Genomic DNA, 12,476 nt, shown 5'->3' with positions numbered 1-12,476 from the left:
CCCCTCCCCAACAGAACCTGTGTCAGTTTTGAGCATTGGCGTTTTAATGGTTACATTAAACAACTGAGGCATATTTCATTTTTTCTTCTGTTTGAAACAATTTATCTAACATGGGAACTATTTATTCAGCAATTGCCAAAATTCAGGAGAAAAACCCTAGGTACTGAAGCCTTCATAATATTTAGATAAATGTTTTTATTTCTTCCAGCCTAGTAGTCCCTTTATGCTTTCTTCAGTCAACCTAGATAATTTAATTTTCTTGAGGGAATTATCCACTTTATCAAGATTTTCAAGTTAATTAGTTAAGAAAGGTATTTTAAATGTATCATTTATTTTTCAAATCTTCAAAGTTCTATTTTAATTCAACTCGAATGTGCTCAGTATTTACCCCAAAAAGAATAGAGTCATATTTGTATCTAAAGGAGCATATCAAATATCTGTTAAGAAAACCTGTAATATTCTTAAATACATAACTACTGGTCAGTCTTTGGTCTATTTAATATAATCAATTGCATAGTATTTCTGAAGAGTAGGGTAGATCAGGTTAATTGGATGTTTATAAAGATCAAGTCCATTGTAAGTTTTCTATCAAGGTAAGAACTAGGAATTAATGGCAACAGTGGTGTCCTGGTATACGTGATTAATCATCATATGATTTATATTGCTCTTTTGTGGCATTTATTAGACGAATCAATAGTGATGTACTAAACAAGACATAATACCTAGTCTCATTTACATGTAGTTGAGTAACATGAATTTTCTCTTATCTGTTGCCTCCAAAGAGTGGGCAATTCTAACCTCCAACAACATGTGCCACCTCTGCTATGCAACCAATGAACTGTACTATTCACTGTCTTAGGGGACAAAGTTCAGCTTTGCAAGGATGGTTCCAGTCTACATTCTTTTTTTTTTTTTACTTTTAATTGAATTTTATTTTATTTATTTATTCATTTTTAATTTTATTTTATCAATATACAATGTAATTGATTTTCGTATCTCTTTACGGAGTCCTCACGCCCCCCTCCCTCTTCCCCCCACCCATCAATATCATATCTGCTCACTTGTCTTAAGTTCAAGGAATTGTGATTGTTGTGTCTTCTTCCCCGTCCCTATTTGTTTGTGTATTTATTTATTTTTGGCTCCCACAAATAAGAGAGAATATGTGGTATTTCTCTTTCTGTGCCTGCAAAGTCTACGTTCCAAAGGTTGGTTGCAATCAACTCTATCTTTAAATTACTCCGGTGTCCACAGATGTGAAGTCTCTGCCCAAGACTTCCGAATATAAATAACTTACAGATAAAATTTCCTTCTGCCCGTAGGGCCTTAACTTGCCAACTAAGTATCGTAAGAGTTGATGTTATTTAAATAGTAAATAACGTAGTGCATCATAAATAGTAAACCAGTGCATCATACGTAAGGAAAATGTTCACAAATTTTAAAAGGGAAGAGATGAGAGAGTAATGTAAAAGAAAAATAAAATGAGGGAGGGAACTTTAAAAATCCCAGTGAAATTTTTTCATCAAAGGGATTAGAAATGCCATCTTTGTTTGTTTGTTTGTTTTGTTTTGTTTTGGGCAGCTGGCCAGTAAGGGGATCTGAACCCGTGACCTTGGCGTTACCAGTATCTTTTTCTTTCTTAAGTGTACATTCTGCAAATACTTTATCATGTTTTCAATCAGCTGTTTATTTTCCCTCACATGCGTAACTCCATGGTACACTCTCCCTCAATCATTCTGATCAGTTATAGTCTGTTCTTACACAGGGTCTTCATCAGTAGTAGTTTTCAATCATCTAAGAGAAATTAGGGTCCCATATTGCAGTTGTTCTGGGTAGAGGTGTGCGTGGAGAGTAAGTCTTGTTGTGACCCTTCCCCCCACGTCCCCTCCCCCCCGCACCCCTGTGATGAGTGGCCTCTACAGCTGCCTCGGTGTGAGCATGAGCCATTCAAAGATATTCCTCGTGTCACACCTAACAAGACATCGTGCTGGAGTGCTCGGCAGAGAGCTGGATTCGTGGGTGAGGACAAAGAGCTGCTCTATTTCCTGCTTCAGCTAGAAGAGGAGGAAAAGACATCTCCACAATGCAGACTTTTTTTTTCACTTTAACGTTTTCTTGTTCTGAGAAAAGAAATTTAAAGGTGTATTTGCTGTTTCTGTCTCTCTCCTTTATGCCACCTCACTTTTATCTACCTCTCACTTTTTCATTTTTAAAGTTGTTACATCCTATCTTATGTATGTTAGTACATTTCTTTTTCTGATTAAAAAAAAAATTTAATTTTACAAACAGGACATGAATCTGTTTGCCTTATAAAAATTGAAATAGATTAAGCTAAAGCCCTTTTCAACCATAATTTCCAACCCAGGTCCGGTCCCTAGTTCCCCAGAGGTAATCTGTTTGGGATATTTCTTTTCTTTTTTTTAAAAATTGATTATACATATTCATGGGGCTCAGAGCTGACCATCAGCACCTGTGCCTAAGATGTGGTGAGCAAGTCAATGCTATCAGCATGCCCACCTATTTGGGGAATATCTTTGCAGACCTTTTTCTATGCATTTGCAAATATGTGCGCACATGTGTGTATGTACCCAAAGGGGGCAAATGGGTAGTATCTATTAAACCCCAGAAACGTTGTACATGTGCATAAGGATGAATGTACAGCTTTCTTCACTGCAGCATTCATTGCTTTAAATTCTGAAAGATTGGAAACATTCTAATATCCTTTAACTGAGAATGACTAAATAATCCATGGTATCTAATCTATGGATATACCATGGTGGGACCATATATGCTAACCTGCAATGCTTGTCAATTGCAGAAAAGTAACATACCATATGATAATGTTGATGTAAAAAACACTTTTAAAGATTTTTTTCATATTAATAATATAAAGTTCACTGATCGAAAGACTAAGCATGTGGAAACTGCATATTTGAATGAAGAGACAGATAGGCACAGGCCACTCAGAGGGGACACGAAGGGCACATGCCACCCAGAGAATGTGACTTTAAGTCTGTATGTAGCTCTCTTTCTTCTTCCTGCCCTCCCCTCCTCCTCTTTCAGGCTATTCCTATGCAATAATGTTCCTAACGCAGCCAGCCCTCTTCAGATCATTAGCAGGGAGGAGAGAAGGTTGCAGGGTGTAGCCACACCTGCTCATAAATGTGGAGTCATGAAACCCAATCTCCCATTGAGGTGTGTGGGAGATGAGGGCTGGAACGTGGTGCCCCAGGAGCCTGGGCCAGGCTGGGTCAGGTCAGGAGCTGGGGTTGCAGTTCAGGGAGCAGAGGGTGATGCGAGAGACAAGGTTTGGTGGGGAAATCCTAAACGACAGCCCAGTCAACCATGATTCATTCAAAAGATTTGGTGAATTCAAAGAGAAATGATAACTCTGAGTATATACCCAGGAAGGAACCAACAGAAAGAGAAGAAAGTTAATATAGAAATTGGAAGGTGGAAGTGAGAGACTTTAAGTCAAGGGAAAATGACCCAAATTCTTTTTGTAGATGCCCGTGAGAAAGATGTTCAGGGCAGCAACCAACTGTTGTAACTTATTTTTAAAAACCTTAAACTATTTTGTATGTTTTTCTTTTGTGTAAATTAGATTGTGTGACTGTACCTTGAGTATATGAACATCTCATCGTTGTGTGTGGACGTAAACCCAAATATCAACCACTTTTTGAAATAGACTATTTTTTTTTTTAAATCATTATCATGTTCTTATCATGGATTTTTAGAAATGTGGGTTAAATTCAAATTTAAAAAAAACATATTTTCTGTATTTCTTGCTTTTCTAGACCACAGTCAGCATTAGGAATGAACTGTGGAGGACTCGTGAATCCATAAACGCTCTCCATAGGGAAAGAAGGTGGGAACCACATGCGTATGCACAAATACTGATAGCAGAGACAGGTCCGTAGCACTCCCTTCGCTTTTACAGAAAAACTTTCTACAAAGATTTTGTCATGCTCTTTTATTTTTATTTTTTTAATTTGGAAAAAATTCCTTAAATGGAGTGATCCTATGATTCCAATATGAAGGTAACAGGGAGTTTGGGCTCTATTTGAGTAGTTAAGCATAACAAAAATTGTCTGGCTAATTATATTAAGTTTTGTCTTTTGATTACCTGATTTTATTCCTTAGAAGTTGATGAAGCATTTTCAGTGAAGTATTAATTCTTGTGTGTGTCCCGTGTATGTGTTGTGTTTTACCTACTTCTAAAGAAATCAGTATACCTTCTCCAACAGCAGCATCTCACTTTCTACTAGGTTTATTAGGCTGATTAAAAATTGTCTACCTTCTTTTAATTGTGTCTTAAGGAACTAATCATTCCCTGAGCCCTGTCTCTCACTGTAATTCCTTTAGAAGACAGAATTCCTGGCTCCTCAATAAGAAGTTTTCCCTGAGGGAAAACCTTCGTTTTCAGGCACAATACTTTGTAACTAGTAGATGTTCAATAAATTAATGATTCTATGTATAATATATATATATGATGAGCTATGCTTCATAATATCTAAATGTATGAAAGATAGGAAACTTTTCATTCTGTGATAACTCATGAAAAGGAGCTTAATAAACATTTCAAAAGTATCAAAAATATTTTAAATGTTAAAAGTAATCTTACTCTTTCTTATGGAATAAGAAAAAGAAATTAGAAATGAAATGAAAGAAAATAGAAAAAGTGGTGAACTAATGGGTATAAAATACATTATCCACCCTAAGTAAATCATTGTACAGTGTATGTGTGTATTGAAACAACACACTGCACCCCACAAATATGTACAAGTAAATGTTAACATTTTTAAAATTAAAAAAAGAAAGTAGTATAGCAATAAAAAGGTAATTTTGAAACTTAAATGAATAAATAACAGGAAATTTTGAAATGTAGTTCTTTAAGACTTAATTCTTAAAATAATTATTAAAAACTAATTAAACAGTTATTATCTTTTATATAATGCATACATACTACATACACGATTGATATCTTAATAAAGAATTTATCACCACAAAGTATACCAAAATGTGAGGCTAATTAATGAATGAAATACAATATGAAAGTTCCATCTTTATTCTTGTCTTCATCATCAGTCTTATCAATGACTTAGATAAAATTGTAGAGGGCGTGCTTCTTGAATGTTCGGCATGACACCAAAAGGCATAGCTAATAAGTTGAATGGCAATCTTGGATCACTAAGATTTAATAAGCTCAAACAGTAGGGCAATTAATAAAGACCAAATTTTAAAGGATTAAAGGCAAGTCCTACAATTGTAGGCCCAGGTTCACAACAAACAGTGTGAAAAAGACCTAATTACTTGTTTACCTGCAAATTCAGTAACAGCCAACTTTATGTTACTGATTATTTAAAAAGCAACACAGTCTCAGTCCCCATTAACCAAAAGAGTATCATTTAATTATTTGTTATCTATTTATCACTCTGCACTGTGCTGGGAACTGATGATCACGCTCTGTGCCTGATTAGCTTGCTTGCAAGTATTTGTGTTCCACTTGAAGGTCTAGCACATGGGCGATTCAAGCTGCTTAGCTTTAGAAAGCAGATATACATATATAGAGAGAGAGAGAGATATAGATATAGGTATAAAATTTTAAAAAGGCAGATTTCAGATCATTTGAGAGAAATTATTTCTCAGACAATCTGAACTGCTTGTTAATAATGGATATTTGCCTGGAAAGTATTAGGCTCCCAGTTGCTGGAAATATTGGCACCAGGTGAATTGTGTTTACCAGAAACACTCCATAGAATTTCTTCCTTAAAAAAAATAGCAGATCAGCACCATTAGCATGTTCAAGGGAAAAAAAAAAGAAAGAAAGAAAAGAAAGCGGAGTAAGAAAATAACTGGATTTCTGATAGGGCTCTGCCTACTTCCTCCCGGCCTGTGAAGAATGGGGACACATGCCTTCTAGCTGCCCAAGCCTGGTGGATGGGCCACCGAGGAGGAAGTGGAGGTGGGTGGTGGATAACAAGGGAGAAAGAGAGAGACTGATATCATTAGTGGTCATAAAAAGTACAACACTTCCTGTACAGAGGACACTTTCTAAAGGGGCCTTCTGAGAATGTTTCTTTGTTGTCGGCTATATAAAACCTCCGGGCTGATTCCTACTTGAAAATTCATCAAAAAGGTGTACTTGAAACTCCAATTACGATTAAGGATTTTACAGTCAGTCTCCTGTTTCACCTGCATGTGACTGTCTGGAAGTTTGAGGGCCTTTTAGAGACTCCTGCTTTAGATGGGAGCCCAAACTAAATGCCAAGACCTCTCCAAGCTCTACGACAATTAGGAATTTCAAAGGTTCTAACATTGAGAAATGTTGCATTTCACACCAGAGAGCTGATTTCCACAAATTCCACAAATATGCCAACAGTACTGATCAAGGAATAAGACTGTACTTTATTCAGCCAATTTTAATTGTATCCCTACAATGTGACAGGGACCACTTTAGTCCTGGGCAATAAACATCGAAACATGGCAATAAACAAAACAGAAAAAAAAAAAGTTGTCAGAATAAAGAGACAATAAGCAATTAAGTAATACATAATAGCATAATAAGTAAAACACACACAGCATATACACACTGTCTTTGAAGGCTGAAGACTAAACCAAAATCTAACATCTCTTCCAGCTCTGCAGCAGTTAGACACGGTGAGAAGCCAGGGAGATAAATACAGGAGGGAAGGGAATGAGCAGTGCTGGAGGTGAGGCTGGGGTTATGGTTTGCAATTTCAAGTAGGGCCATCGAGGGAAGCCTTTGTGACATGTTAGCAAAGACTTGAAGGAGGTGGGGGAGTGAACTGAGCAAGAACCTGGGGAGGAAGGAGGGGTCCAGGCAGATGGGACCAGAAGACTGTGAGGGGAAAACATGAAAACATATGTTCAAAGAGTAGCCAAGAGCTCTGTGTGGCTGAAGGGCAGTGAGTGAGCAGGAAAGCAGGAGACGAGGTCACAGAGGGAAGGGGGTCTTGGCCATCTTGTCAGGCCTTGTCTGCCTCTATAAGGGCTTTGGTTGACTCTAACTGAGGGGAGCCACTGGACAGTTTTGAGCAGAGGAGTGACACGACCTGCCTTGTGTTTTAAAAGAATTACCCAGACTACGTGGTTCATTCTTAAACCAATGAACAACTGGACAGGAAGAGAAGCCAAAACTGACCCAAAATTCATGAACTGCATTATCGTTCCTTCCCTATGGTTTTGGTCAAGTGTTAGGTGTTTAGCCATGACAGGTATACTAGTATTTGAAAGGAGTATTTCTAGACAAAGGATAATGAATAAAGTCACTAATCGAATTTAAGTAGCCAGTGAGGGTATGCTGTAAAAAGTAAGTCATAACATGGCTGGTGAGTTTTCTAAAATACCTCTAAAGCGCATGAAATTCTTGGAGGAATTATGTACATAATGGACACAAAGGGCAGCTGTGTGTGGTGAACACACGGTATAAAACAGCACACTATCTATTGATCGATGGTAGAGGGTAGTTAAGGCACAGGCTTCACGAGTGTCTCCTCCCCCAGGAAGGATCCAGAGTGCATCTTGCTAGGGCTCTGGTTAGCGTGCTCGCCTCTTGCCCTACCAAACCACTCAAAAGTGTTCTCTTTTTAGGGTCTTTAAAAAATAGTTAAATGGATACAAAGACAAGTTGCAAGCCATCTATACCTCCCAGGAAGAAAAAAATCACAGATTTGAAACAAAGATTCAAGAACTCACAACCAACCAGGATAGTCTATGGACCAAGCTACAGCAGATGCGACAGGACCTACAGGTATCATTGCAGAGCCACTGGCCACCTGGACCGCCTGGGAGTCTACCCTCAAGTCTGCCATCCAAGGGAGGGCTGTGGCCTGAAGCTTCATGCTGTACTTTGATCAGCCTCTTCCCTGGCCCTCTTCTCCCCACACCCTGGCCTCCTCCTACTTCCCCTTCATGAAGACTCTATCCTTCCCCCTCATGAAGGTAGAAACAATAGACCTGGAACAAAGCGGTTCTTTACAGCATTGGTTTGTAAACGTTTTGGTGTCAGGATCCCTTGTACTTTCTTGAAAAAAGCTTTGAAAAAACCCAAGCAGCTTTTGTTTCAATGGGTTGTATCTATTTTTGCTATTTACCATAGTGAAAATTAAAACTGAGTTGTTTAAAATGTTTAAAAATTGTTTAAATGTTTAAAAAGTTGTTTAAAATTACTAACTAATTAAAACATAAGAATAATAAACCCATTCTATATGTAACATTTTTAAACAATAACTATATATTTTTTTAAAGAAACTTAGAAAAGGGGCATTGTTTTACATTTTTTACTGGGTTTTTAGAACCTAGACTTTCCCCAAATTTCTTGTGATTATTCCCTGTGATATTTTAGAACATGAGCTGTTCCAGCTCTTACAGAGAGTTTTAGGTTGACATGGAACTAACAGCATAGAATGAAATGAATAATAACCTATTTTAAGAGAAGAACGAAAAGTCTTGCATTAGAATTTCCTATTGGAATATTGAAATATCTTTAATGTCTGTCTTAATAAAAGACAACTGAATTTTCATAAATGCTTTAGCGATTAATCTGTTGCAAGGTGTTTTGGTTGAAGCATATGAAGAAATCTGGTCTCACGCACATTTGCAGTTAAAAGAGAGGAGTATTTTAATAGCCTTTCAAATAATTGATACTACACCAAAACACGATAAATGATAGTTTCTTAAAGAACAGTTGCAATATGGAATGTGAAACCACTTCTGTTTCACACTCCATTTTATTTAAATCCACTGTTCTTGTATGTGATTTGAATGGACCTTCTACACACGCATGGCTTTTTAACATCATGCATTGGTCATCTGGAAAATATGGGCTCACTGAGCTATGCTGAACTTTCTAATGCTCACCCGTTTCATTATACAAGATCCAGAAAATTCATATTCATTAATCTCGCCACTTATTTCATCAGAAAATTGTTAAAGAATTGGAAAGCTATCAAGCTCATGGTTGTAGATGCAGGTTTCCTAAACTTCTAATTTTTGCTTGACAGCTTAACTGTTAACAATTGACAACATATATTGCTGTTTTCCTTGCACTACATCTTCCCTTTGTTAACTTTTGAAAAAATGTCTGAATAACCGTAGTCTGTCTGTTGGTCCTTCTTGGACACATGAGACATTTGTATTTCAGTATACATCAGAGTGTTTTACACACAGTTCGCATTTCATCACACACAGTATTAAAATGACGTGTGTTATTATTTAAAACATTAAGAACTCTTGCTACACCATTAAAGATTTTCTTAAGTGGGACTGGCTTTTTTTCTTTAGCTGTTAGTAGATGCTGGTGAAGAATGCCCTGACTATTAGCACTGTTTGCTGACACTGCCTTCATTTGTGCTAAGGCACTGCATTGGATTAAATGGCCTCCCCAAAGTCGTTGAAGCTTAATCCCCACTGTAACTGTTGAGGGTAAGCAATGCTATTATAATTGAAAGATGCGGCCTTGAAGATGTGATTAGATTGTAAGAGCCATGCCATAGTTCATGGGCATAGTTCTGAGGGCTTTAAAAGGAGAGCATGTAAGAGTGTCTCTCTCTCTTCTCTGCCATTCTGCCACATGAGACCCCTGCATTACCGTCACCAACAAGACCTTCACCAGATGTGTTCCCTGGACTTTGGACTTCCCAGCCTCTGAAACTGTAAGCAATAGATTTCATTTTCTTATAAATTATGCAGTTCCACGTATTGTGTTAAAAGCAACAGAAATGAACTAATACAGGCACAAACAGCTTTACTTATTGTTAATTTTGAATCATCAGGACAAATATCAATACAATGAACAGTCAAATAACATCTAAATATCATTATGAAAATAAATTTGACCTCACAGGGAGGTCTCAGGGATCTCCTAGGTCTCAGGGATCTCCTAGGGTCTGTGGACCACACTTTGAGAACTGCTTTTTATGGAGCACATCCTCAGATTTTATCCTTATGGCTGCTAGACAGATCATTATCAACATGTTTTAATGAAATAATTTTTATCTATCAATTCAATATATGCTTATGTTTTCAGAAATTGCTTATGATATTTTTAGAAGCTGGGTTTTTTTTAGAACCTAGAATTTTCCCAAATTTTTTGTGGTTATTCCCTGTGATATTTTAGAACCTGAGCCATTCCCATTCTTGTAGAAAGTTTACATTGATGTTAAATTAACGGCATAATATTAAATGAATAATAACATATTTTGAGAGGAGAAAGAAAATTCTTGCATTAGAATTTGCTATTGGAATATTGAAATTGAGTACATTTGTGAAAAAAGTGAGATAAATGTTAACTTCATAACTAAAATTTTCTTTATCCAGGCAATGTTGCAGACACTCCATCCTTCATCTTCCTCCTGTCAAAATATGGCAATCAAGGTTGACCATTCTTCAGCTGAAAGGTTTTGGAAAGGAGGAGATGCTTCCCAGATCAAGAATGCCACTGAGGATGGGAACCACTTCCTAACCCTGCCATGGTTGACAGAAGTCACCAAAGTCAAAACACATCCAGAGCGTGCTCTTCCAAAATCAGAATCACCAGAGACCATTTTGCATAGCACCAGGACACAAAGCCAAGCACAAAAGATGCTGAAGGAAATCCTTAGATCCTTAACTCAGGATGGACTGCTGCAGGACACCTTCCAAATTACTCCTGCTGAAAAGAAGAGTCCTGCTCTGGAACCTGTGGAAAGGAAAGAGACAGCTAACATCAAGGAGAGAAAGGATGAGCTGGAGGAAGAGGAACTGCAAGAACTATTGTCAAAACTGATTGATGCCTTCAGTCTAGAAATGACATCAGGTAAGGTTTTTATAATCAATGGAGATAATGATGGCCAAGGATTCAGGCTGCTTTTTAAAACACTTGATTTTATAACATTAGCCCAGTAGCTACAATTCCTCTAGTGCAAATCAGAATTCTGAATCTTTTGGACATCAGAAGCATCTCTTAACTTGATTCCTAGTATTGCCTAATTCATAGGGTTATTGTGAGCATAAAAGGTGCTAAACCATGTGACAGTTTAGTACAGCATCTGGCACATGGTAACATTCAATAAATGCTTATTATTTTGTTATTGCAATTATTATTATCAGTAGTCTTAAATCATATATAACTGGGGAGCCTGATGTCACCCTTTAAAAATGGGGATAATAATGCTGCTCTCTTTGTAGAGGAGAATTGGGTAAGGTTTCTATATAATATAAGTGGTACCATCATCCATCTTCTCCACAAGCTATAACTCGTTGCTTTTAAAACTCAACTAATTTTTTTTAAAAGTCCTTCTTTACTGTAGTTATTTCTTCTGTTTTGGAGTGATATTATCTTATTTCTAACTACTAGAGTATTTTGAAATATATAGATATAAATATGTACATTTCTTTTTTAAAAAGCCTAAGATCTTTTATGTGAGAGTGATCAGGTAGAGACTTGGGAGGAAATGAAGGCTAACGTTCTCATGTGTTTTTGCATCAGACGAGGCTGTTTCAAAATGTTTCTGAGTTGGTGCATTAGTTTGCTGGGGCTGCCATAACAAAGTATCACAGACTAGATGGTTTAAACAAACAACAGAAATTATTTTCTCATAGTCCTGGAGGCTAGTCCTGGAGGCTAGAAATGTAAGGTCAAGGTGCCAGCAGCACTGATTTCTTCTGAGCCTCTCTCCTTGTCTTGCAGGTGGTCATCTTCCCCCTGTGTCTTCTCACCATCTTCTTTCTGTGCACGTCTATGTCCAAATTTTCTCCACTTATAAGGACACCAGTCATATCGAATTAGGGCCCACCTGAATACCCTCATTTTAACCTAATCGCCTCTTTAAAGACCCTATCCCCAAATATAATCACATGCTACATACTGGGTATCCAGTATATACTCCAATATATGAATTTGGGGAGGAAGGAACATAATTCAGACCGTGACAGTTGGAAAGCTATAAACTGAATGCATAATAATGTCTGTTTTATAGAGAACTTGGTAAAGCCAAATCAATGAAGTAATTATTTGGTGATTCTGAAAAGCTCTACAGTAAATGGAGTTGGAGTTACAATCTTTGTATTAGAGAAAACAAGTTCACAAAGATGCCAGAGCATGCTTGGACTGCCTGAGACAAAGACAGATGAGAACTCCTTGTGCCTGATTCTTAAGCCAACATGAAATTCCACCCACTGTTTTTCCATCTAAGCATCCTTGGGGTCATGATGAGTATTCAAAGCAAAGTCAATATCCACTTGACCTTTTTAGGAAAATTTCACATAAAATTGGGCTGTAAAGAAAAGTTTTTTAGTCTTTGACATCTTCATCTTGTTTTTATTTTTACTTTGTTGTTTCTCCCAATGAGCTGACGAAAGATGCTGATTTCTAAAATGTTGTATTGGGTTAGCCCCCACGAATATAGTGTTTATATTGCACATTTTGGATTCCTAATAGACCAGGTCCACTACACATATTTGGAAGATAATATCCC

General features: G+C 37.2%; 1 protein-coding gene across 1 annotated transcript in view; it reads left to right on the top strand.

The window, feature by feature from the left end:
* The window catches only part of DYTN (dystrotelin), a 61,014-nt gene that overhangs the window by 39,863 nt on the left and 8,675 nt on the right, over positions 1-12,476 (top strand). Inside the window, 2 exon segments of the mRNA XM_063086341.1 lie at positions 7,612-7,771; positions 10,339-10,816. Of these exon segments, the coding sequence (XP_062942411.1) occupies positions 7,612-7,771; positions 10,339-10,816 (638 nt within the window).

The sequence above is a fragment of the Cynocephalus volans genome, chromosome 1, assembly GCF_027409185.1.
Source record: "Cynocephalus volans isolate mCynVol1 chromosome 1, mCynVol1.pri, whole genome shotgun sequence".
Taxonomy (NCBI): domain Eukaryota; kingdom Metazoa; phylum Chordata; class Mammalia; order Dermoptera; family Cynocephalidae; genus Cynocephalus; species Cynocephalus volans.
The sequence above is the reverse complement of the archived record's forward strand: the minus strand, read 5'-3'. Positions and strand labels throughout refer to the sequence as shown.